The following is a 25,916-nucleotide window of genomic DNA, read 5'->3' on the forward strand; positions in this document are numbered from 1 at the left end:
TGAGGTTTTTTCGGGGGTGCGGGGTAGGGGGTAGGTGTGGGGGGACGGCCGGGGGTCGGGTGGCGCTGCGGAGAGGTCCCTCCGGGGGCCGACCCGTGTCCCTCTGTCCTCCCGGCGGAGGGTCGGGGGCTTCTCGGGGCTGACCGCACCCTCCCGCCTTTGCAGCAGCTGCTGGTGGAGAAGAAAGAAGAGGGGTCCATCGGGTGTGGATGGAACCGCGAGGCAAGAGCGAGCGAGAGGAGGAGTGGCAGCGGGCTGAAGAAGGGGCGCGAGAAAGGCACTCCTGGGAAGGGGAACTGCCTGTCTTGGGGGCTGCGGCCACCTAAAGCATCCCTGGTCCTTTGGGGATGTTTTCTGTGCCTCTGGAGCAGGTACTTGGCTCATTGCAGTTCCCGAGATTTTTAGAAGCTGCTCCGATTCTGCGTTAAGATGACACAAGTCCTCAAATTTGTCTCAAGACTGCTTTTTGTACCTTGATGTTGCTGCAGCAGCTGCGGGGAGTGGAAGGGCTCTGCAGACACCCGACGTGTCCTTTGAGGCTGTGTGCACGCCGCCGGATGACTACTCGAGAGCAGGGATTTTGGGGTGGTTTCCCCTGTTCCGAATGCTTCTCTCTCAGCACCTGCACGGGGGAGGAAGCCGCTGGCCCTCAGCCTGTGGAAGATCGCGTTCCTCCTCTCTGTCCCGAAACAGCTTCTGTCCCCGCCCTTTGCCCAGTGCTGCGGGTACCCAATAAAATGCTTTCTCCAGCTGCGTGTTCTCCATTTAGCTGCTTTCCTGCCCAACTCTGCCCGGGCAGGGGCAGGGAAGGGAAGGGGGCATGGGCACGGGCGAGCAACCGCCGCCGCGGGGCTGCCACGGTCGCGCACGTGCGTGAAGGGGAGAGCAGCGGCCTCGCGAGAAGTGCTGCCGTCGCGGGTGCGCGAGGGACCCTTGTTCCGGGCCAGGGGTCCCGTGCAGCAGCGCCCCTGCACAGCGCCTGCCCGGGGCCGCGTGCCGTGGGCGGCGCGAGACGCGCGCTGTCCTCGGGAAGAGCGCGCTTACGGCCGCCCGCGCAGGCGGCCGGGAGGCGCGCGCCCGTGCCCACACCCGGCATGGCGGCCGGCGGCTTCGGCACCGCTCTCGTTTCGTCCGCTGGCGGCAGGGAGCGGGCGCTCGGCTTCCCGTACTCGGCATGGCCGCCAAGGGGGCCCGGCAGCGGCCGCGGGCTGGAGGTGGCGGGGAGTCGGCTCGGCCGCGGTCGGAGGCCGCGGAGGAGGCCCGCCCGGAGTAGGTGTCGGAGCGGGCGGCGGGGCCGGGCTGCAGTGGGCGCCGGGCGCGTGCCCCCTTCGCCGGGCGGCGCGCGGGCGTCTCGCGGGGGCGGGTTCTGCAGCCGTCAGTCGGGCGGGAGCGCCGCTGTCCCTCGGGGCCCCGCGGCCCCAGCGCCGGCGGGGCGGTGTCGGTGGGTTGCGAGCGCCCGCCCAGGTATTTCCTCGCTGCCGGGTTTTCACAGCTGAAGCGTACCCGCGGCCCCGAGCGAGCCCCGCCTCGGGTGGGGGCCCCGCCTCGGGTGGGGAAACGGCTCCCCCCGGTCTCCCTTCGGTGGAGCTCCTCTCGGGCCTGCGGTGGCCAGTGCGAGGCCTGGCTCTCTGGTGCTGCGGGGAGCAGGGGCAGGTCCCGGGGGGCTGTCTTGCAGCCGTGGCTTAAGCACTCGGGGCCTCTCAGAAAGCGGTGAAGGAAAGACTCATCTGTAGTGACACAGGGCTTAAATGGCAGCGATGCAAATATGCTTGTCAGTTCTTTGCCTAGTGTCACATTGCTAGTCTTGGTCTTGTTACTGCATCCTCTTGGTGCATATTTGTATCTTTTTCTTTGGACTAGATCATCCGGGAGCAAAGCAGGACAAGTTTGGGCCCCTGAGGGATCAACAGCTTTCAAGTGTCTCATCTCAGCCAGGTTCTGTGCAGCTCTCTTAAGCAACATCTCTGATTGTGATGAGACGTTTAACTATTGGGAACCGGTAAGTGGCTTTCTGTCCTTGGAGATCCTTGGGAGTTTGTAGCTGGCCTGTGCAAATGCAGATTTATCTAGAACCTTGTGCTAATCTCTGTGTTTCAAAGAGAAATTCTCTTACTCAAGAATTCGGAGATGGGAAATGCAAAACTGTCTGCTCTGTGTGATGCATATTTATGTATTTATTTGATCTCCATTGTAGACACACTACCTCATTTATGGAAAGGGGTTTCAGACATGGGAATACTCTCCAGCCTACGCCATCCGCTCCTATGCTTACCTGTGGCTTCATGCCTTACCGGCCTTGTTCCACGCTAGAGTTCTACAAACTAACAAGGTAAATCAGATGTGTGAAAGCTTCTTTTGTGATGCATAAACGTGCCTTTAGTCTGTGTTAAACAGCTGCTTTGTTTGTTGTCAGAGGTTAGAGAATTAGTGTTCACAAAACACTATTTTGTTTACAAACACTAACTTCCCTGTAAGGATTTGCAAGAGTTTGTGAGTTTCTGATCCAAGCAAAAGTGATTGGGAAGTTGCAGGGAAATGCTGTCAGGCTCCGGTTTGATTGGGAAGCTGTCCCGGAGGGGCTAGTAGCTCCTTGGCCTTTTGAGTGTATGCAGGCTTGGGGACAGTTACTTGACAGCCACAGGCTCTCATTCGCCACTGTGAGTTTCACCCTGATGCTTTAGAAGCCTGTATTGTTTTCTATGCCAGCTGTCAATGATTGTTTTGATTGTTTTTTTTCAATCTACTATAAAAAATAAATTACTATTTTGCAAAGTATCTTGCAAACTGAACTCAGAGAAATGTAAAAGAAAAAGCACTGAATGTGCATTCTGCCTGGGTATCCATTGCCATACTTGACATGTTTCTGCACAACAGAAAACAAAAGAGGGGTAGTTCTGGTAAGTTCAGTGGATTGTGTTTTGCCTTCTGTGTTGTAAAGGACTTCAGTGTTAGAGGGCTAGGCCTTGAGCTGCCGGGATCTTCAGCATCCCTTGGTGTGGGATCTGAGTCTACAAGAGTAGGCTTATTCACCACTGCCAGGGTTGCTCCATCCTGTTCAGAACTTTTGTTCTTGGGACCGACTTGTTAGTAATAGGTGCATAAGCTTCATTGCAAACCTTGTTCAGACTCTGAGTATGTCTCCTAGGTTCTTATCTTCTATTTCCTCCGATGCTTCCTGGCCTTCCTGAGCTGCATTTGTGAACTCTACTTCTACAAGTGAGTACTAGAAGCTGTCTACAGTGAATGTTTTGCAGCAATGTGAGTAACATATTCAGTTAGTGCCACAGGAAATACCCTCTGAAGCTCCTTTGTAGATGTGTCTGGTAAATCAGGCTACTTCACAGTGAACCTTGAAAATATGTGTTCTCATGATAACTTAATGAAATATCGGTCAGAATTCCACTGTTAAGACAAAATTGTATTCTCAGATTTGCCACCCAATTCTCCACTCCAGCATCTTGTTGACTACACTAATTTTCTCACTGATAACAGCAAGCAGGGTCGAGCGTTGTAAACTGAGCTCTGCTGGAGTGCTGTGTTTGCTTATGATAGTGAATTCTAGCGGAATACATTGATTTTTGCTGTCTGCAATGTATCTGCCAATGGTGTTTACATCCACTAAAAGGAGTAACCTGAACATACAATTATCTTGTCTAAGCTGGATTTTTATTTTTACTTGCTGCCTCTTCATTTGTGGCTTTCAAACTATTACCTTGCATGAATTTTCTGTTGGGAATAGTCTGGTTTTAAGAATGTGAGCTGTGGCTTTTTTCATGATGGGATTTTGTGAGGGGTGAAAATCTTAGATAGATTGATGTTGCTACAGCAGTGCAGACTCCCTAAGTTCCTGAGATTTGCATGAGCGCAACTGATGCTGGTAGAAGCCAAGTCTCTTCTAGAGTTTTGCAGTAGTGTAACTTAAGAGGATCTGAAATCCCAGGCCAGAGGCAGTCATACTGCTCTTCAGGTTGCCTTCAGTGGCTGAGTAATGAGAATCACCCACCTGAAAGCTCTCAGGATGCTCCATGGATCGTTTGTGGTTCTGCATGTGTTAGGTACTGTTCTTTTATGTACTGAGGATATTTTTGTGGTCTCTCATTCTGTCTTGCTTCCTTAGGGCCGTCTGCAAGAAGTTTGGGCTACACGTGAGCAGGCTGATGTTGGCTTTCTTAGTACTCAGCACTGGGATGTTTTGCTCATCTGCAGGTAAGTTTGCTTAGCAGTGACACTAACAATTACTTTGTCCATAGAAACCAAAGACAGGTGCAGAGAGAAGAAAATCCACAGCACTAAAATATCTCTCTAGCAATCGTTTGTTGTATTCTGTTGCAGGTATTTCTCATGACAGGTGTGATGACAGAATAAGTGTTGATTCAAATGGTGTTCCCTGCATCACTCTCTTGTATCTTTCCATTTCCAGGGCATGTTTGTTTCTATTGCTGCCTCCAGTATCTCTGCAATGGGCCATGCCTTTTAAATAGAGTCTTGGCCTACCTTCCTTGAACATATCTTAATCCAAGGAAGTAGAGTCATATTTTGGCATTGTCATTTGCCTTTGTGCCCTGTCCCTTCTGGCTGGCTGTACCCATTTGCCTAGCCAACCACTGTAAGACTTATAAACCACCTGCTCTAGGTATTGAGTGAAGTGCAAAGAGAGACTCCGAGCAAAGGTTTTCTGTATTGTGTGCATACAGAAACTTAAAGGAAAATACCACAACTTATAAATGCTAAGATTTCCTGGTTTACCCTTTTTTGTTTATGGTGAGTGGAGAAACGACTTTCCCTTCATTGTTTTTACAGTGTCATAGGTCTCCTCATTCTTCACTTACTTCCCACCAGTCTCTGCCCAGTTGTTTCAGAGACTGTACCCTACCCAGTCAGCTCACATTTTCTGCTGCCACTTGAGCAGGTTTGTTTCATTTTTGTCAACCTAGCAGAATATAGAAGATGCAGCAAGTGTTACAAGTGGTAACTGTGGATGTTGTCAGCTGGTTACGACTGCTGAGTGCCACCGAGGAAAGAGACCTTCATTCTTAAAGGAAGTATTTCTGGTCTTGGCAGAACAAGAAGAATAATCCTCTTTTTTGTTGCTTTCACTGAAATGGGAGCGTCCAGTACAGCATCCCAGCTCCAATGGAATGAATGAGAGATGATTAGCCTTACCTTGGCCTCGTGCTGTTCTCCCACTGTGGGAAAGCTGTGATAACCCCTTTCTTTCCTTGTGTTGCAGCTTTCCTCCCAAGCAGTTTCTGCATGTACACCACGGTGATTGCCATGACTGGCTGGTATATGGACAAGACCTCTGTAGCAGTGCTGGGGGTGGCCGCTGGAACCCTTCTGGGCTGGCCCTTCAGTGCAGCTCTTGGGTAAGGAGAGGAGGGCTCAGGAGTTTTGGACTTTGTCAAATGTTTCTTGCCTGATTGGGGAGAATGTAGGGGCTGGAGAGCTGGAGGAAGAAACTAGCAGGAAACTGAGCTGCCAGCCTAGTCCAGGATCATTGCCACAGGCTTCCATAGCCTGATTTCTTTGCTTTTGAAGAACTTGGGTTGGGAAGATTTCCTGACCTTAATATACTGAGAGTAAGACCTGAGTTGGATGACTGGAATATGGAGTAGAAGCAGAGCCCAGTGAAGTGATGGTTCTCTTCCAGCCACTGCCCCACTTGCTTTGAAGGGGCAGGAAAACCTGCAGTGGGGAAAGACGAAGTCTCCAGTTGATACCTGGCCTCTCTTTCAGCCTTCCTATTGCCTTTGACTTGTTGATACTGAAGCGGAGGTGGAAAAGTTTCCTAAACTGGTGTGTGGTATCATTGATCCTGTTTTTGGTAAGTGCCTATAACAACCCAGAGAGGGAATGGATTGGGGCTTGCAGTAGAAGGGGTGGGTTCCATTAAGAAAATCACATGGAGCTTTTAGGCAGTCCAGCCACAAGCTTCTGGCACTTTAAGTAAGAGATGTTTTCTTCCAGGTGCCCTTGGTAGTTGTGGACAGCTATCACTATGGGAAGCTGGTAGTTGCACCTCTCAACATTGTTTTATACAATGTCTTCACCTCTCACGGACCTGATCTCTATGGTGAGTTTAAGATAACAAGACAGGAAGGGAGTGGGTGGTTTTCTTGTTACTGTCTTGCTACCGTGACCCCACCAGGCCTTGATTGCCAATCCCTTTTTCTGACGTACTCGAAAGCAAAAGCAGCCTGCAAGCTCCAAAGGGCTGCAGTTCTGGCTTTTTGCCGCAGGATGTCTCTCTCGAGCTGGGAATCCGCAGGTCATTGTCGGATTTCTCCACGCTGTTGAGCTGCTTTTGTTCACTTTCAAGTTCTGTAAACCGTCGTGAGATGTCTCAGGGTCACAGCAGAGAACTGTTGGTAGGAAACGTGTCTGGATGCTACGCGAGTGCAGTGGGCACAAGTGATACATGTGTGTGTCAGCTTTAATCGAGTTCTTGGCTGTTGTTCCTCACAGTCACGGTGCAGAACCTTGGGAGAGGGGGTAACAGTGCAGAATCCATAGGTCTTTCAGTTCACATCAGGTCTCTGCAGACTTCCTGAGTCCATGATGTGCCTTGGGAATCTTCTTGCTTATTGGCTGTGTATGACCTGGGCTTTGCTGGCAAGCAGAATCTGAGTTTACCGTAAAGGCATCTAATCTGCAGGCAAATCATCTACCTACGAGGGGTTCCCTGATACTGGCCATCTAGGATACTGTGTGACCCAAATCTCAGGACTGAACCTTGATGGCAATGCTGTGTTGTTTGTTTGGGAGCTGCCACTGCACTAAATTGGTCAAATCATGCAGTTCTAGAGCTGAAGAGTAGAAAAGTATTCTATTTCTAGCCGGGCGTCAGAGGGGCTGGCGGAGACTTCAGGGAGCTTAGGGTGCAAGGTCCCTGTGTCATCTCTGTCATCTGTTTAAGCCCTGTCGAGGTATTCTAGGAGGGATTCGGCAGCGGTTAGCAGCAAGACTTTATCTGGCAGTGCCCTGCAGGCCATTGTTGTTGGTTTATTTGCAGGGCTGTTTTGGGTGGTGCTAAGTGTTGATTTGTTACTTGTGCTGTGGCACAGCAGGGCAACAGCTGCTTTGCCATGGTTCTTCATCTCTGCAGGAAGGTTCTGAAGTCTGTTGCTGTGAATTTTCTGTAAGGAAACTCCATGCTTTGTCTCTGATAGGTTTTGGCATGGGCTTGTGCCTGACCTTTTCCACACTGGTGCATGAGTTGTTTCCAGAAGCCTCCAGGGACCAATCTATTCTGAAGTGTTTTATTCATAGTGACATTCATATAATACCCTCAGGCTAGTAAAAGAGCCTGCTTGAAATTGCTCTTTAATGCAGTGTGGCCAGGACAACGCTGTGTGTTTAGAGAGCTTCAAAACACTTGGGAAAAATAACACTACCAGGGGAGATGAAAGGCTGGCCAATCCCTTTTGGCTTTGGAGCTGGGATTTCCCAACTTTCACATGATGGGAGCAGGAACTGCTGGAGGTTGCAGAGCCATCAACCCATATCATCTTCAATGTAAGCACCACAGTATTTTTCCTTTTGCCTGCAGACTGGAGTTCTGGAGACAAGGTTTGATTTTTTTTTTTTTTTTTTTTTTTTCTTTTTCTTTCTTTTTTTTTTGTGTGTGTGTGTGTCTTTAGCAATACACTCCTTCTGGAGAAATACAGCTTGGGCAATGAATATTTCCCTGGGGTGATTAGGTTTCTACAGCCAAGGGACAGTAGCTTCTAAGCATATATCCCCAAGTCTGATTCTGAGGCTTTGGGATGTTTTTGTGTACATATGTTCTAAGAACACACAATTTGTGACAAAAGTTTTGTCCCACTTCCTGTGATCAGAGCCTTAGCTGTGACCTGCAGTGCGATGGCACTTTGGGAAGCTTTGTTCAGCTTGGACGGAATGTGCTGGAGCTGTTTATATGACACCTTGCTCTGTTGAGTCCTGGTTCTTAAATAGAGTGAAAATAAATGAAATGCAGAAAGCAGACTGTTTATTATACTAGCACTGAATCAGACTTGCTTAGAATGAGGGCTGTGACTCAAATCAAATTATTGTGGCTTAGTTACTGCTTACCAGATGAGCTACAGTTCCAGTCTGCATGCCAGCTTTTAGCCTGTGACAAACATAGGGTGGGGCATCTTAGCTTAAGCCTATTTTACAACTCCTCTGCTTTGTCCTGAGCCGCCCTCACCATTGCTGTGGTCAACCTGCAGCATAGTAGTTTAAGTTCTATTAACTTGTGTGTGAGTCTGATTTGTAGAATTGCTCCCGGAGCCTGTCACAGAACACAAAGTTCAAACCAGTTTCTGGCTAAGTGCCTGACAGTGCTTCCAGCTGGTTATCCCCATGGAACCATAGTGCCATGAACTGACCGGGCCACAGTGTTCTTCCCACTGCTTTCATCAGTCTCTCATACAGCCCACATCTGCTCAGCTCTAGCATGTGGGATACTTGCAGGAAGTTAAATCTTCTGTCATGGTCTGAAGGTGATGTTGTGGAAGCATGTTCCCATGAGTACCGTGCATGGAGAGTTCTTTAGTGTCCCTCCCTGCTTGAAAGACGTTGTTCTGGGCCAGGACTTCTTGTATGCAATGGGGTTGTTCTTTTTTTATATTGCAGTTCTTTCTCAGATCACCTTGAGTCGTTGTGGATAACAAGAATAAAAGCATTTTGCCCTGGGAGGCATTGAAACTGAATGCCTCTGAATGGGTAAGTCATCACAGCGACCAAGCCTATTGCTTTTTGCCTGGTGTCTCTGAATTATTTAACTTGCCTGTGTAAAGCACTGTTCTCCTCTCATATTTTTTTCTGTGTTTTTTTTTTTTTTTTTTCTCCTCGCCCAGAGAAGAAAATCCCTCATTGGAGAAGGAGGGGAGGTTCCAGTGCTTAGTTCTTAAGGGCAATTCAGTCACACTGCAAAAAAATCTGAGAAAGTAGCCTTTTTGTTAAAGCTGTGCTTCAGACCAGCTGACCTCTTTATTAGCAGAGTCCCTCAGGACACCACTGGGCCTTTAAGGCTGTATCTGGATTGTGCAGGAGGTGTGCTTCATGAAGTGTCCTTCATCCCTGAGTCCAAGGCTACCAAATCAGAGACCAGACTAGGGAGAGCCATAGTTAATTTCCTTTACTTTCCATAGCAGCCAGGGCAGGTAGAAGGGTGACAGTATGGTCCCTGGTACTGCCCTTTAAAGATTTGGGACTTGGCTGTGCTGTGCAGCTTAATTGTAGCCGGAAAACACTGGAGGGTAACAGTTTATGAGTTTAAGAACCTTTCTTTCTCATCCTGGCATCTTCTATGATAAAGTGGCTGTTGTTTATAGCAGTGGGAGTGGGGAAGCAGGCTACGGAACCCAGTTCCAGTCCTTTTTTATATAAGGAGAGGCCTTAGTGCTCCACAGAAGTAGTTACTAGAGTGGCCTAACCAGTGTTAACCCTGCTGTAAGTCTTTAGAAATCTGTACTATTGCCTCATAAGAGAATCTGGAGGCAGCAGGGCTGGGAAGAAACCAAAGGCCCCTTTACACACACTTTTTCTAGATGTCCACTGGAAGATTTACAGTGTGATACCCCAGACTGCCTCAGGTTTTCCCTCACAGACATATCCCAGTCAGCAGCCCTGATTTCTAGGAAGGGTAGTACACTTCAGTCCTAAAATAATCTGCCCTCTGCACGTGTTCAAGATCTGTCACAGTGATTATTTAGAGTGGCAGTCCTTAAATATTGAGAGTTACCAACAAAGTCTACAGAAGGAGGAAGGGATGTTGTTACTATGGCAATGTTGCCATACAGATCAGTCTGTCATGGCCAGCACTTGACATGATCTTTCAATCTACTATATCCCATATTCAGCCTTTCACAGGCTGAGGATTGTGCTCCTGTGGGACTTGCAAGAATTATGAGGCAGGTGGAGGGAGAGAGAAAGTGAATTTCTAATAATTCACTCCCTTAAGGCCCCCTGCTCCCCAAAATCCAAGTCCGTAATTGCTATTTGCTTTCAGTGCTAATAACTAAAGGTTTCGTAAATGAACCTCAGTTGCTTGGACTTGGCCTTAGTAACTGCAGAGACATGTTTCTGACATTACTAGGGCAGCTTCTAATCATATTTAGCTGTAGGAGCTGCAGAGGTTTCGGGTTTTCCTTGCTGCTTTTCAGTTGTCTGATTAATTTCAACATGGACCCTATTTAAGTGGCTCTGATTGCAGGAAATTGCTGTGGCATGTGACATATGTCACAACAGTGCAGTGATTAAAGCCCCCGCATGTCATTTACTGACTGATTGAGCTAATCACACTGAGAGAGTGGCAAATGTGTGGAGAGGAACTGGCATTCCTTATTGTTCAGGATTTTAAGCATCCTGAATTAAGAGTCCAAATAAATTACAGTTGGACTGGAATTGCTTTCAATTTACATCCTTCGAAGCTTGTAACCAATACCCAAGTCATGTTAGGAGGCAGAGTTGACTTGCTCCTGTTTGAAGCTACACTGTAAGAACAAATTGAAGTAGGGACGTTTTAAGTAGTGTTGACTCTAAGGAGGTACCAAAACTAGCATCTGGATGAACTTTAGTGGCAGAGTCTTTGTTGGGGTGAAGTGTGAATATGAAGTCTTTTTTTTTTTTTCTTGTTCCTTTTTAGTACATTTTCTATTTCTGCCAACATGGAGTATACATCATCACTCCAGAATTATAATGATCTCTTATTAACATTGTGTGGTTTTGTGTTATTCCTCTGTTACTTCTCTGCAATTAGAAAGAATTAATTTGGAGTAAAATTTCCTAGTTTTACAAGTTTCTGCCTCTACTTTCTTGCTGTGTAGGATTTCTTAACGCAGGGGTGAGTTCTGTGTCACAGAACTCTGCTGGGCAAGGCTAACTGTTAGAGTGGCCTGTGATTCATGAGCAGCAGATGTGATGTTCACTATGGCCCAGTGAAAAAGGAAGGAGAAAAATAATTTCTGAAAAGGAAGACAATGAAGTTTCTTGGGCAGACATGATTGTGAGATCCTTTGGTGCCTTTGTATGGCTATTGACTAACTCTCATGCCACTGTTACGGAGGTTTTACAGGTGAGGGGCAGAACCATGAGACCTTTGAGACGGCTCAGGCTCATTCCATGGGGTTGCACCCTCTGTCCAGCTGCAAGATCTTCTGTCCACACCCTTTCCATTCTTTAGTTCCAATATGCTTGCAGTGGGGAGAATTGATGTTTGCTGCTGATTATCTCAGCCTGTGTCAGGCAGAGAAGGAATGAAGCTGCTGTTACGTGTAGATCTCATACAAGCTTGTATTTAAAAACTCTTGCTCCCTTTTCTCATCCTTTAGGTACGGAACCCTGGTCCTTCTATTTCATCAATGGCTTTCTGAATTTCAACGTGGCATTTATTTTGGCGCTGCTTGTGCTGCCACTGACTTGTCTCATGGAGTGTCTGCTTCAGAAGTTTCATGGTGAGTGCAAGACAGCTGTAAGAGCCAAGCACAGACAACCCAGATCTCAACCTTCTTACTAAAGGGAGAGCTTGCCTGCCAAAGAGCAGCTTTCCTTTATTGGAAGTGAAACTAGGTTCAGGGAAAGTCTTTGGAATAATAGGAAAGTTCCTAGAGCTCATTACTCAGTTCAGTATTGACCCCACAGTGGAGTTGCTGTGTAGAAGGAACACGCAGTGAGTTGCATCTACTTACATGCTGTCTGCAAAAGGGCAGAAACATGTTTTTCTCTTTAAGGATGATTTCAGTATTCCCTGCCTCCACCTCAAGAAGAACAATGTGTTATGAAGGCTGAACTATCCATACCCAGAGTAAGCTTAACAAGTTGTATGGTACATAACCTTCAGCCAGACATGCAAATGCATTAGAAATAGCCCCATCAGAAATCTTAAGGGGGAAAGAAACTATGTACCCATGGTTGTTTCCATCTTATCTGCAGCTGGAAATGGTAGCCTTTAGAGTTATTTGGGGAACCTTTTGCTGGCTCTTCCATTGTTACTTTTTTATACGACTGCCAGAATGTTTTCTGTAGCAGCTTGAGAGAACAGAGTTATTATTTCCTTGTTGATTGTTGGGGCTGAGCCAACAAATAGGCATCCTCTGGTCTCTGCTGCTGCTGCCCATGTTGGGATTGAACCTGGACTCTTCTGTGCACTGTGAAAGACACTCTTCAACTCACAGGACTGAGCCCTGGTGGGACAGTCTTGCTACCCCATGCTTTGGGAAGTGTCCCCATAGGTGTGGATATCCTGTGAGTACAGAAAGGAGGAACCAGAATATTCCCTACTTCACGTTGGGCTTTTTCTTAAATAAAATGACGTCAGTTTAAACACATGACATTTGGCAAGTGACTCTAGAGAGGAAAAAGTTGTTGAGGAAGTGTGAATTCTTCTCTACCGTTTTCCTAAGGAAGATTCATTAAGCATCAGCAACAGCCTCCAGATTCATCAGTCCAGTTAGTGCTTTGCTCTCTGATTTTTTTTTTTACTGAGTACAAGAAACAATAACATCATAATCCTTGCTGAAAATGTATGTTAACGGGTATTTGCTTATATCTGTTCCTTGGATATGACTGACATACTGTCAGAAACCAGTAAAAGCTCAGTAGGAGATCCTGTAAATGCAAGATTTCCTGCTGTTCACTTGGTGTTCTTGTACTTAACAGCAGGAGCAATTCTGCCAAATGCTTTGTTCTTATTGTCTGTGAAATGCCTTAGCTTAATTGCTTAACTCTGCTGTTGGGAGTAGCAAGGGGGCAGAAAAGGGACTGAAAATTGTCAGGCACTGTAGAACCCTCCTCAGTGTGACTAAAATTCAGGGTAATTGTTGTTATTTTTGAATCAGTTATTTCCTCCCTTAAGCAGAAGGTGCCTGAGAGACCTCTCATGCTGTTATTTTTGTAATGAAGCAATGAAGGTTGTGGAAACTTCAGTTGCTAAACAACCATTTTTAAGTGGAAGGGTAGGTCCAGAGGAGATCCCTTCTGATCTTTGTATGTATAGCATAATACACAGCAGGAAATCTAGTACTTCTGACTACCCGTTTAGACATGTCAATTCCTGATGGGTTTTGTCTTTTGCTTAGATTCAGTAACGCGGTCCCTTATTTTCTGCTTTTGGTCTTCTAAAGTCTGTTGAAATTGTTAGTATTGTAGAAATCTACAAAAATTCTCTGATCAAAATGCTATACTGACTGTTTGGACATGTTACCTGCATTTTTAGCAACACGGCTGCTCAGAACATGGTGTGTTTGTGTCTGAAGGCAATGGTTTGGGTCTGAAGAATGGGCTTTTGAACGTGAGATATAATTGTCCAAGAGGGGGAATAGGATAAACCCCTCATTCTTACATTACCAGTTTGCTGAGTGTTTGTTTCTTTCAGTTCAGAATCTGGGACGTCCCTACTGGCTGACACTAGCTCCTATGTACATTTGGATCATGATTTTCTTCAGTCAGCCCCACAAAGAAGAGAGGTTTCTCTTTCCCATCTATCCCCTCATTTGTCTCTGCGGTGCTGTGGCCCTGTCGGCCCTTCAGGTAAGTTTTAGTGGAACATGTTTTTTTAATGAGCTCATACCTTTAGGAATCATAACTGCTAGCTGACTTCTTTAACATTGCTTCCCAAAGTTTGGGAACATCTGCAGAATGTCTGTGACACAATCTATGGTGATTACACAGTTCAGGACTGTCCTGTGCATAACTTTTGATCATCGTTTTGAATCTGTACAGTTTTAATTTTTGAACCATGTTTCATGGATAGGTGTTGAGACTCAGGAAGCAAAAAGCACAGCCGTTCTAATACTGAAGTGTGTGTGGTGTTGATTTTGCAAGTTAAACCATAATCTTCTTCTACAGGTTGATTGAGAGTATGTGGAATACTATTAGTCCTCTGTAAGATGTGGCGTAAAAGCAAAAATATTTGGGACTTCCCTCCTGAGTGTCGTACAGAATAAGCTCATCTAATAATCTTGGACTTCAATGCAGACTGCTTAACAGCCCAGCAAAAAAAGATCAAATTTCATGGCTTTATAAGGTGATCATGTTAGGAGCTTGTCTGGGATTGTGCGAAGTAATAAATGGTTGAGAATATTTCCTTGCCACTAATTATTTCATGATGACTTTGAGTTGTTCTCCCACCCCAAGTGGGAATTTCTAGTGAGGAGCAGTTGTGATGTTGTAGTGCCAATATAACACAACATCCAAGAGATGTCATGAGGATTAGTAACTCGCTTGTAGCATTGTGCCTCCTTTGTCTGCTGTTAAGCAAGCTTTAAGGGGCAGGAATGTGTGTGTGTAGGAAATGCAATTTGTTGTATCCTAGTAGGAATCCTTCACTGATTTGAAAAAGGAAAAGTGATCTTGTTTAGGCATTGGGAAATTGCACTGAACATTTGGAAGAGCCAAAAATTGGATGTTTGGTAAATATCACTTGAAACACTTCATAGAGTAAAGCACTAATATAGGTTGATATAAACCTCCCCAAAGCTCAAAATTACTCATCTTTCCTCTGTTAAAGAGGCGCAGGAATGCAGTCACTAGTCCTTGTTAGAACCTGTTCCATCTGTTCAGCCTCATTCTGCTATTACTCCTCCGTCCTGCTGAGCACCAGTGCTGGCTGTTCCTGTTCTGGGCTCCCCACCAGCATGGCCTGCACCCCTCAAGTCACTCTCACTCAGCCCTTGGTCTGTTGCTATTCTGACTGTTGTTCTCCCATCACTGCTGATGCTTTGCAGTGCTAAGCTGGAGCACCCCAGATGAGTTTCAGTCCTTGCATTCGTACAGGATCAAGCTCTGCAATGTCAGCAGTTTTATGGCTCTGACTGAGAATTGCTATGTGCTGTCAGAACGTTCATCAGAAGGCAATGGTTTAGGACCTTTGCCAAATATGGCTTTAGGAAAATCTAGTGTATATTTCTGTCCTGCATATTTTAACACTGTTTGATGACATTTTGTCCAGTATTGAGTATCCAGCTGAGAGTTTAAAGCTGATTGCCCACTAGTAGTACAAGCTTGTCAGTGTCTACTCCTCCAAACCACGTGGATCTGGCTGTTATGAGAAAAATGCAAACAAGACAAGAGGAACAGAAGCCAGATTAGGATAGGAAGTGAATAATCACTCCTGCAGAAAGGCAGAGCAGGAGGGAGGGACCAAGCCAAGTATTGGATGTAGTTCCTCCTGGGTATTTGCAGAAAGGCTTTTAAATTAGAAAAACCTAAAGGGCTTTTCTTTTAACGATTTCAGAGTGGCTTGTGTTTAAAGGTGGATGCAGAATGTGCTGTGTGTTCTTTTATCCACTTCAAAGCTGTAGTTTGTGCAGACAGGGTAAACAACCATAGGTCGCTCAATAAATCTGGGTCATGGAACTTCTGTTAGAGAGGAATTCAACCCAGCATTGAAAATGAGGTCTGTCTGTGTAGGGAGGTTCTACAGAAGTGTCTGAAAGTAACACTTGCTACTGGTTCACCTGGGAACAACCAAGCTGGAGCCCTGGTAGAGAGTACTTTACAGCTTGACTAGAGGCCTTTCTAGGGAAAAGAGCTGAAAACGTCTTTACATACCCTAGATTATCGGTTAAGAAATGTGACTGAACCGTGTGAGTTTCTGTGCATTTTTTATGGGTCTGAATGAAAAAATGAAGACCAAAGATCTGGTGGGAGATGCAGGCACTGCTGTAAGGTCCTTATGAAAAATAGAATTTTGCTAAACATACTGGAGTTTGAGTAATTTTATATTGTCTTTTTTTTTAATCTTTCAGAAATGTTACCACTTCATATTCCAGCGCTACCGCCTGGAACACTACACAGTCTCCTCCAACTGGCTGGCTCTGGGGACTATCTTTCTCTTTGGCCTTTTGTCATTGTCACGCTCTGTTGCCTTATTCAGAGGTTAGTGTTTTAGACTTATTCTGTGCTTTCCTGGGTATTGGTCTTAGCAAGTCTTATGGCCTGCCAAAGGTGTGCTGCTTTGACTATAGCAGCACAGTAGAAATAGGGAACCTCAGAAGTCTGGATGTCATTGTTGCAGGGAAAAGAATGAATTCTAGTGGTCACCATTAATGAATGATTATACATGTATGTGTGTGTCTACGTATGTGTATATGCACATTCATACATATATGTATGAACGTATGTATGTATGAATGTATCACTAGAATTGTATCCGTTAAAAATCTGCTGCCCTTCACCTTCAGCCGGTGCAACTATACTGATATAAAACCTGTACCCAGACTAATATTAAAGCAGATGCTTTAACTTTCGAACATATGATCCCACTTAAAAAAGCATTTTCCCGTGTAAAACCTGTAATTAGGTGCATGTGTCCTTAATGGAGATGGATTAGATATGGTCCTTACATACTTCCTTGAACCAGAGCCATGCAGTGAACCTTCCCACCTCATCAATATTTTTGCTTGATGGTAGCCATTGACAATCAGGACCAGAGAATGTAAATAAAGCTGGTAGGGTGCAAGCACTTCTAAAAGGAGGGGGAGCTTTGGAATCCAGCCACTTTTTAGCACAGACCAATTCATTTATTCAGGAAGTTATTGGTTAAAAAGTTATGTATGAACAATTTTTTGTAGTCTTTCAAAAGTAGTCATGTAACTATCACCTATTTCTTTAGCCTTACTTACAACTTTCTGCCTTCCATAGGCTACCACGGGCCCCTGGACCTGTACCCAGAATTTCACAGGATTGCTACTGACCCAAGTATTCACACTGTGCCAGAGGGGAGACCGGTGAACGTCTGCGTGGGAAAGGAGTGGCACAGATTTCCAAGCAGCTTTCTTCTGCCAGATAAGTAAGTTGTTTAATGTAAAAGGTACAATTTGGTGAGATTCATAAGGAGGGGCACTTCTCATAAGAAGTGTTTATGGGAGTAACCTTCAAGACCTTGTATCTCTGTTGACACCAGCATATCCAAAACAAAGGATTCTGAAGTTTGTTGTCGGCAGATGATGCTGGCCACAAGCTACTGAAAATTTGTAGTGTGACTGCTCCTCTAGCAGGGCTGTCTACCCTCAGGAATGAAATGTCCTTAGTTATGCTTTTCATTTTCTCCACACAAAATGTTACTAGCTCCTGCATTTTCCTGCTGGGCTTTCTGACACTGTTCTGTGCAGTTGGCAGCTCCAGTTCATCCTGTCAGAATTCAGGGGCCAGTTACCAAAACCGTTTGCCAAGGGACCAATGGCCACACGGATCATTCCCACTGACATGAATGACCAAAACAAGGAAGAGCCATCTCGATATGTAAGCATTATATTCCAGTTTTCTTTTCCTTACCTTACTGGGTAGTTTGTGTTATATAATGCCAATGATTGGGTCTCCTCATTTTGTTTCCCGGGGACCACGGAAGTTACAGAACAAAAATGGGCTCTCTGCAGCCCTTGGAAATTCCCCCATTTATGTCAGTGGTTTCTCTTTGCATTTCATCTGCCTATTTTTAATTTAAAGATATAATAATAATAAAAAAAAGAAGCAGAAGAAGTAATAATTCCTAGTTATTGCAATTCTGGGTTTACTATAATGTGTTACTGTGATCACAGCAAAGTGAACTGAATGAGTAGTTTGAAATCCCCCACTGAAAAAGTTTGTCACTGAGCAGGGACTGAAATTTTCCTTTGTACTTTCCTTTCTTTTAAATATAAATGTGTTCATCATATTTGCAACTGAGAAGGAGGAATTTAATTTGGAACTTCACTGAAACAATTGCATCAGTGATTTCAATGGGAATCTGTTGAGATAATGTATACTGGCATTATTAATTTGTTACTTTTCCTGGTTGTGCTGTGTTACCTAAACAAAAACGGTGCACACATATGAATTTTTAAAAATTGTCAGCTAACTTCTTTAAAATTATTTAGCAGGTTAAATCTTAGCAGTGCACTACATATTCTTTGCAGTGCACTAGATAGTCATCCTTTCTTTTTTGTCCCAAGGGTTGAATGGGAGGAACTGCCAAGAAATGCATAGTCCTTTCTTCATTCTCTCTTTAACACCTTGTAGGATAGCTTTGGTATGTCCATCAGTATACAGAAAGCACTCACATGTAATGGACCAGGTCTCTGGTTTACATGAGTGGGTCTATCCTGGCTGAAGACAGTAGACATATGGTTGTGTTTGTGGCTCATGACATTGGTCTGTTAGACATTGTACAAGCACTTCTGATCCGCTCACAGAAGTGGATGGGAGGGCAGTACTATAACACAGGAGCAAACTATGTGGATAAAAGCAGGGATCAATCTTCTGGGTTAAAGCACTCTTATTTTGAGCCTCATTATGTAGTTACTGGAAATGGGAAGGAGGCGTGTTCCCACCTGAGAGAAGCTGTCTGCTGCAGTGCATTTAATTTACGAAATCTTTAACTGTGGCATATTTTTAGCACAGACAGCTGGCTGGTGCACAGCCTGTGACTAATGGAGCAAAACACACTTTTGTTTCATGGTTGTTTCTTAATGTCACCCTACAATTTTGTTATTTCTCATGCAAGCAAAAGGGCCTAGGACATTAGAAATTATCTACTAAATATGAATTTTAAATGGGGTTTTAAAACTTTTACTTCTGACCTGCTAATAACAAGAGAACAAGATCTTTTCTCAAGTTTAATGAGCTTATGAGTGTAAACATATCCAGATTTAAAAAAAAAAAGTTAGCAAGCACTGGAAAGGACCATCATAGCGAATAAATCTAAATAGCGTGAGTCTGTTGGTCATTTAAAGGGGAGAAAACAAATGGTTCAAAAGGATTATCTGAGCCATGGACAACTTAAAACCAATTAATGGCTGCAGAAATGGGACTGATCTCTGTTTCAAGTGTCTATTACTGCTCTGCTTGAAAATTGGAGAGTAAATCTCGGTGTTTCTGTTGCTATGAGACATTGGGGAGAAGAGTGATTTGATCTTCTTGTTTTGCAATTCTTCCTTCCTTAATCATGTTGAACAGCCCTTAACTTGTACTTGTCCTACTGGGGAGATGCATTTGTCTCTGAAACTGCTAAGAAAGAGATAAGGAGTATACCTCTTACAAAGATGTATCCAAGCAGGAACAGTAGATTAGGCCTAAAAGCTGAAACTGTTAAAAACTCCTGACTTCAGAGGAAGTTTTTTTTAATCACTTTATTTTCACTTCTTTTCCAATTCCCTTTAGCTCTGTTTTGAACCATAGGAACCACGTGAAGCTTGGTTTCATTTTTGAAATATGCGTTTGAGTGATCAGTAAAACATCTCTAGTTTTGCTCAAAACAGTTGAACTTTATCTGTGGTAAACCAGACAAGCTCCTGTTGTGCTCTGTGTGGCCAGGCTAACATTCATCCAGACACCAGTGGGAGACATGTGGCTGCAGCAGTACAGCAGCAGGCTGTGCCCTTAGCTCCATCTCTGCGCTATACTGTGCCCACTCCTGTTATTCAGGATGTGATCAAATGCGGTTCTCCACCACTTAGCATAGTGGTTGCATCAAATAAAAAAAGAGTGGGAGGAGGAAAAGGAAAGGAGACCAGAAGAGGATAGGATGTAATTTAGAAATTCCTTGCAGCTCTGTACACTAAGACTGACTTCTTTCTACAAAGAAACATTTCAAGGTCTGTACATAGGTGCTGTGTTGGCCCTCTGACCAGGATGAATATTATCCTTAGCTTCGGTGTAACTTCTAAGAATGCACTGTGCTCTACTTGGAATGGTAGAAGGGAAATCAATTTTTCACCTGACAGATAATTGATATGCACTGGAAGTGCCAGCCCTTTTAGGGGAGCATTTAGAATGAGAGAAGTGAGAGTCAGTGCTTGAGGCAGTAACTTCTCTTTCTCTGAATGATTCTACATCACTTACAGAAAAACTTGGTTAGTGGTTTGGGAGTCTGTTTGCTAATGAGCCAGAACCTCTCTCAGGGCCTGGAATGTTCTTCTCATACAGTGCAAGAAGTGGATTCAACATTCTCCTCAGCTGAGTTTCCCATGGTGTAATTTCATTTGCCACTCAGTTGTGATGCCATGGAACCATCTGGTATCCACCTAATTAAATTGTTTTCAGCCTAAATTGTTATGATAAACCCCAAAGGTGCTTCAGAAAAGTGAATTCGAGCATGTCCAAGGAAGTTTGCAATAAAATTTTGTGGGAGAGCAAACTGAAATGTGGGATACCTCAAGGAAGAGTTTGAGGGAGTAAGACAGAATAAGACATAGTCATCCTGGAGAACCTCAGCTGCCTGCATTTACGATAACTGATGGGTAGAGGCCTTTGCAAACCTGGCTTAAGGGGCCTTAGCTTTTCATTTGACTAATCCAGCTATAGCTGCCCTGCCTTTTTCTTCACCTTTTCAATATGGCAAACTTATGCAGTGACTCTAAGGAAATTTGTTTCCTCATTGAAACACCTGGTCATCACACATTACCTTTTTTTTCTGACTTGATGAGATGTACACATTTGTGCAATCAACAAGACACAACTGTGTATGTTGTATTCTGCCGTTGTTAATTAAAGGGAAAACTGCCACTTGGGAGAGCTGGCCTCCTAAGGAGTGCCTGTAGATCTTTCATGAAGGTCATGGGCCCTCCACGTAAAAGTCAGTGAAACCAAATAGACCAGGACTTGTTGGTCCCCAAACTTGATCATGTTCCTTCCATCAGGCACGTAAATTATTAATGTGAGTCCTCCTCCTGATAGGTCCTTAGCCTTTCCCATCCAGCCCCTGTTGCCCTGACTGTTTGCAAAAAAAAGAAATAAATCTGGAGGGGTCTACCATTTTACAAAGGTCAGTGATGATCTGACCTTGCAAGAACTCCCCCATAGCCTGTGCATTGAAAAGCTTGTGCATGAAAAAGGCGAGATTGCAATCTACATTCTGTTTAGAGCCCCTGAGGGATGAAAAAGGACCAAGAGTTTGTGTCACCAGCTGAGAGACATTTTTTTTGTGTGCGCACTGTTGACAGGATCTGATTATGATGTGTGTGATGCTGGGGCCATGGAGCCTGTTTCCAGACAATAATTTAGCACAATGATTTGTTTTTGTTGCTGTCTTCAGAAAAAACTTGTAATCAGTTTACACCAAGATGCATGATGGAAGTTCTCAGCCTAGCACAAAAATTTCCTTACAGGTCACTTAGCCTCCTCATGAATTTCTTTCCTAGAAGTGCAGCGGATTGCTCAGTGGAAGGTGTCCTTGTTTATACCTGGGAGTGTGAAGGAAGCATGTTAGAAGCATGCACCTGTCCTTGTGTTCATGCAGTTGAGAGTTCAAACACAGGCTTGGCAGCAGCAGGGTGTTTGGGAGGAGCTGGCTGGACCTTTTATTTGCTTGCCAGTTTCCTTGGGTTTGCTGATGTAATAGGGCTGGGATTAGATGGCACGAAGTGGCCCGGCACTCTGATAACCCTGTCCTGCTCGATGCAGGGATTGGTGGCAGCTGTAAACTGAGATATCACAGTTGAAGACTTGCTATTTTTCCTAAATTCCCATGTTAAGTCTCTTTCCTTTCTCCCTTGTATTCCACCTGGGTGAAACATCTGCACAACTAATGAGACTTATGTTACAATTTGCAAATATTTATTGATCAGAAGTTATACCCTGTTATCTGTTCTACTTAACCTCAGGAAAGACTCTGGTGATGCAATACTTTTTATATCTAAATACATGTATTCTAGTTCCCTGATGTCTTCCAAATCAAAATATCTAGATTATTGAACGAAACCACCAATAATTACTAGGATGTGCTGTACTTCACTGGTGTCTTTTCTCAGTAATTTCAAAATACTGTACTACATTTTAATGTACAATGCTTAATAACATATCAGAGGCAGAAGTGGGAATCGTTAGTCCGCTTCGGCAGTTGGGAATATTGAGTGCCACAAGGATGGCTTGCAGACCAACAGAGCCAGAAAAGGCATCCAAGAATTCTATGCGTTCTCAGTTCGCAAAAAGAAATACTGGAGAGAGAACTTTCAGATTAATGTGATTGGAAGTGGCACAAGAGCATAAGATAGCTGCAAGCATCAGTCCCATTGACTTCTAGTGCCTCTCAGGTCGCTACTGCAGGCTTTTGCCAGAAAACTCAGCCAGTGCCTGATGTGAGAAAGTGTGACCCTTGGCTGACAAAACCTAGTGTCAGCAAAATACCCAAGTACATAAGCATTAACTGGTAGAACTTGCATTGCTCCAGTGGCTGAAAATCATTGTGCCGGCAAAAGCTCAGCCTTGCTGCTGTACACTGTATCTGTGAGGGGCTCATTTTTCTGGTGTATTGTAATGATATAGCTACCCTTGTACAATTTAAATATGGCCTTAGGCTTGGGATTATTTCACTTTTGAAAATGTGACTTAGGTCACTTAAAGAGAATTAGATCTTCAACAGGAGGACATCAGCCCATATTTATAACCTGTCCTCTCCTCTAGATCTCTTACGTGAAATCCAGAGGTTGCTACACAATATAGCCTCTTGTTGGGCTACCTTGTATGAAACTCGTCCTGGTAGGAACTCAAGTCGTCTTTGTAGCTGACAGTTCACATTTGTCTTGGCAGAATTTTTATTCCTCAGCAGCTCAAGTGCACATCTGTAGGGGTACCTGTGAGGAGTGGGGAGAAGAGGGCAGGAGGTGGGGACTGTTAACCAGAAAGGACTCAGGATATTCATATAAATGAATAGTACAGCCTGTTCCCCAGCGGGAAGGAGAAGGTTGCATAACGTGAGTTTCCTGAGGACATTGCCCGCAGCTCTTTTAACTAGGAGGTCACACACATAATTCATTTCTGTGATGTTGCTTCCTCGAATGCATTTTCATAATTTGGCAGGGTGTCAGCAAACATTTTGGTCAGGGCAGAGCAGTTACTTGTGTCATAGGCAGCTGATAAAGGCATGACTGTGCTGATACCAAGTCCACATGGTCTGAGAGGTGCAATGTGACGTCCATCTGCTGCAAGTGAGGCAGTGGGGGTCATCAGTGCTACAGGACAGGTCATTCATGCACAAACCCCACCATAATTTGTGCCAGACAACACGCTTACTCTGTTGGAACTACTTGCTGTTTTCCACGATTCTGCGTAAGCCCTGCCACGAGGTGACACAACCAGTACCATGAGGCTTACAGAGTTAACAGGTTGTGGAGCTTGTGTCATCCTTGTGGGTAACCCGTATTAGTCTGTATGTGTTCTGAGCCAAATGTGCTGAAATTGTGTGCAACTGATTGTAAAAGCACTTCCCAAGAAGGCATGAAAAATTAGGTGAGTGAGGGGATTTCTTTTGCAGTAAGTTGGCATGCTGTTTCTTATAGGAGGACAAAGAGGGGAGCGTGAGGCACTGGCTCCCCTCAGCCTGATCTAACAGGTACTTCTTTGTCTTTCTTGGGCAGTGGGTCAAGCCTTTATTGTGTGAACTTGACCGTACATTCTTTAGGGGCAGGGCAGCACCTATACAAGGTGTTAATCGGCAATGCCTTTGGATGTTTATACATGACATACAATTCATGATTGTGACAAACAAGTGCTGATTTGGTACATGTCCCAGCATCCATGTTTAGTATTCCTCTGGTCTACAGAAATATTCCTCTGGATGTGCCTTGACATAAGGTGCTCTTCTCACTGTTATGCATGCACTTTGGAGCAGAATTCATGAATTGCTATTACAGTAGTGATAGAAGCAGTTATCCGTAGATCACTCAAAATGAGAGGATGTACTTGAAACTGTCCTTTTCACAGTTTTTTATCAATGATTTGCAGGGGGAAAGGAAGAGCAGGCAATAGGCTTATTAAATAACAAATGATGTGGGAGAAAGTACATAAGTGGAATTCAAAGTGATTTTGACAAATTGGAGAAAGGATCTGAAAAAAAAAAAGGAAGACCTTTAATATGGACAGTGCACTAGACAGAAATAATTCAGTGAATACATGTAGGTTGAAGACCAGCCAGTTGGGCACGAATCCTTCAGGAAAGGATCCAGGGGTGCAACGCATCACTGGATGAATACAACTTAGTAATGCCATGCTGCTGTAGGAAGAGATGGGCCACATAGAGGGTTATATGCTCAGGAGCATGTTGTGCAACTGTGCTTAGAAAGTCCTTCATTAAAGTGCTACATCCTGATTTGGGCACTGCATTCAGGACAGATGTGACTAATTGAAGACCCACAAGAATGATCACAGGGGTAGAAAACATGATTATAGAGTAAAATGGTGTAGAGAAGACAAGAGCCATTTTCAGATAACAGAACTCCAGTATGTAAAAACTATCACAAAGAAAATGATGTTTTCCTTGTTCATGATATAAAACAAGTAGGAATAGGTGTGAACTGAGACAGAAAAAGATTCCATGTAGACATCAGGAAATCTTTCTAACAATAAAGATAGTGAAGTCTTTTGTCTGGGGAGCTTGTGGAGCCAGCATTGTAAGAAGTCTTTAATAGCTAGTTAGACAACCACCAGGAAAAACATCAACAGAATTGGTTCTGCTGCCTCAATTTCCCCTCTGGGACTTGACAGTTCCTCAGGAAGAGAGCTGGCAGTGATACTTCCTCAGAGAGGGACCCTAGGACTCTTCTTCTATGACTAGAGCAGCAGTGGTAGCTTGTATTCCCCCATAAAGGTTTTCTTGAAAACACTCAAAATATTTTACCATATATCCTGCATGAAGCACTTCACCTGTTGCTAGAAATTTAACCCCCTTTCTCATTGATAAGTAACAGCCTGTATAAATGAACGTATACAAGCAGAAGCCTACAGGAAATAAACCACAAGAATGTCTGTCTTTCTGCAGATTGACATTTCCAAATGCCACTATCTGGTGGACTTGGATACAGCAGCTGAAACCCCACGGGAGCCAAGGTATTCCTCCAACAAAGAAGAGTGGGTAACCATTGCCTACAAGCCATTCCTAGATGCTTCCAGGTATGCTTTACACATTTGAGAGGGAGGGAGGAAGGCTGGCAGGTCTGTGAACTAGTTCTGTTCAATTACCCACGTGCAAAAGTAGCTATGTACAGGGAGGAAAGATACATTGGCAAATGCCAGCTTGAAGTCCAGCTTCTAGAAAACGCAGCTTGCTGGCCACAGAGGAACCTTTGTCAAACTGGTACTTGCAATATTTATGACCTAGGTTGCTTTAGAAGGTGAAGCTAGCTGAGAAGGGTGGTGAGAAGGATTATTTTTAAAAAGAATCCTCCCTGTGCACTTCTTGCTGAAGTAATGTTTTTTGGTTTGCTTTCTAAAGAAATAAGGTGTATGTCAGCTCCTCCCAACAGACTTTTGAATCTGCTGTCTTGTTTCAGCCAAATTCAGGACAGGTGTAAGTTAGTCTCAAAGAGCATAAGCTCTTACAAATTTTATGAAAGCTGGCAGACAGAGAGACGAGTATCATTGAGTGAGAAGTCAGCAAGGTCACACCTTTATGAGACATCAGAGAATCCATGGAAGAGATCTCTATTAGAATCCATTCCATTCTTCATTAGTTCTGCTGCTCACTGAACAACTTGCTTGTGTGTCTGAACAGGAATTTTGTGAGATGCAGAGATTGAAATTGCTCTGCTCCAGGCTAACAGGGGGTGGAATCAGGGTTGTTAAACTGGGAATGTTGTTAATACATTCCTGCAAATACCCTCAGCTCAAAGGGGATGGTTATTTAGTCATTTAAAGCTCTGGTTATGTTGCTGTCATAACAGGACAGAGAGGATGACTGGAAAAATCTCTGTAAAAAACTGACACAGAGTTCAGTGCTCTCCTATTTTCTATGTGAGGCCTTATTACTTCCTAGTAATAGGACCCTCCAGGGAGAGGGGCTGGTAAAAGCAGTTGAACAGTGAGAAAGAGTGATAATGTTAGAGCAAGTCCCAGGAGTGCTCTAATGTTCCCAGCTTGCTGACACAAACAAGTTTTCTTGGCAAGGTTTTTCATGAACTATGTTTTCCGAGAGACCTGCTGTTATGTTTGGGCAGGACTTCAGGAATGGAGAATGAGAT

General features: G+C 44.4%; 1 protein-coding gene across 1 annotated transcript in view; it reads left to right on the forward strand.

The window, feature by feature from the left end:
• The first annotated feature begins 1,094 nt into the window (after positions 1-1,094).
• ALG9 (ALG9 alpha-1,2-mannosyltransferase) overlaps positions 1,095-25,916 on the forward strand; it is a 35,003-nt gene continuing 10,181 nt past the window's right edge. The window contains exons 1-15 of the mRNA XM_059829554.1: positions 1,095-1,100; positions 1,145-1,269; positions 1,861-1,999; positions 2,195-2,329; positions 3,146-3,216; positions 4,118-4,206; positions 5,231-5,366; positions 5,737-5,824; positions 5,968-6,073; positions 11,319-11,441; positions 13,361-13,515; positions 15,735-15,864; positions 16,630-16,777; positions 17,100-17,229; positions 24,719-24,849. Coding sequence (XP_059685537.1) covers positions 1,095-1,100; positions 1,145-1,269; positions 1,861-1,999; positions 2,195-2,329; positions 3,146-3,216; positions 4,118-4,206; positions 5,231-5,366; positions 5,737-5,824; positions 5,968-6,073; positions 11,319-11,441; positions 13,361-13,515; positions 15,735-15,864; positions 16,630-16,777; positions 17,100-17,229; positions 24,719-24,849 — 1,712 coding nt within the window. The remainder of the gene's footprint in view (positions 1,101-1,144; positions 1,270-1,860; positions 2,000-2,194; positions 2,330-3,145; positions 3,217-4,117; positions 4,207-5,230; positions 5,367-5,736; positions 5,825-5,967; positions 6,074-11,318; positions 11,442-13,360; positions 13,516-15,734; positions 15,865-16,629; positions 16,778-17,099; positions 17,230-24,718; positions 24,850-25,916) is intronic.

This window comes from Gavia stellata, chromosome 26 (assembly GCF_030936135.1).
Source record: "Gavia stellata isolate bGavSte3 chromosome 26, bGavSte3.hap2, whole genome shotgun sequence".
Classification (NCBI taxonomy): domain Eukaryota; kingdom Metazoa; phylum Chordata; class Aves; order Gaviiformes; family Gaviidae; genus Gavia; species Gavia stellata.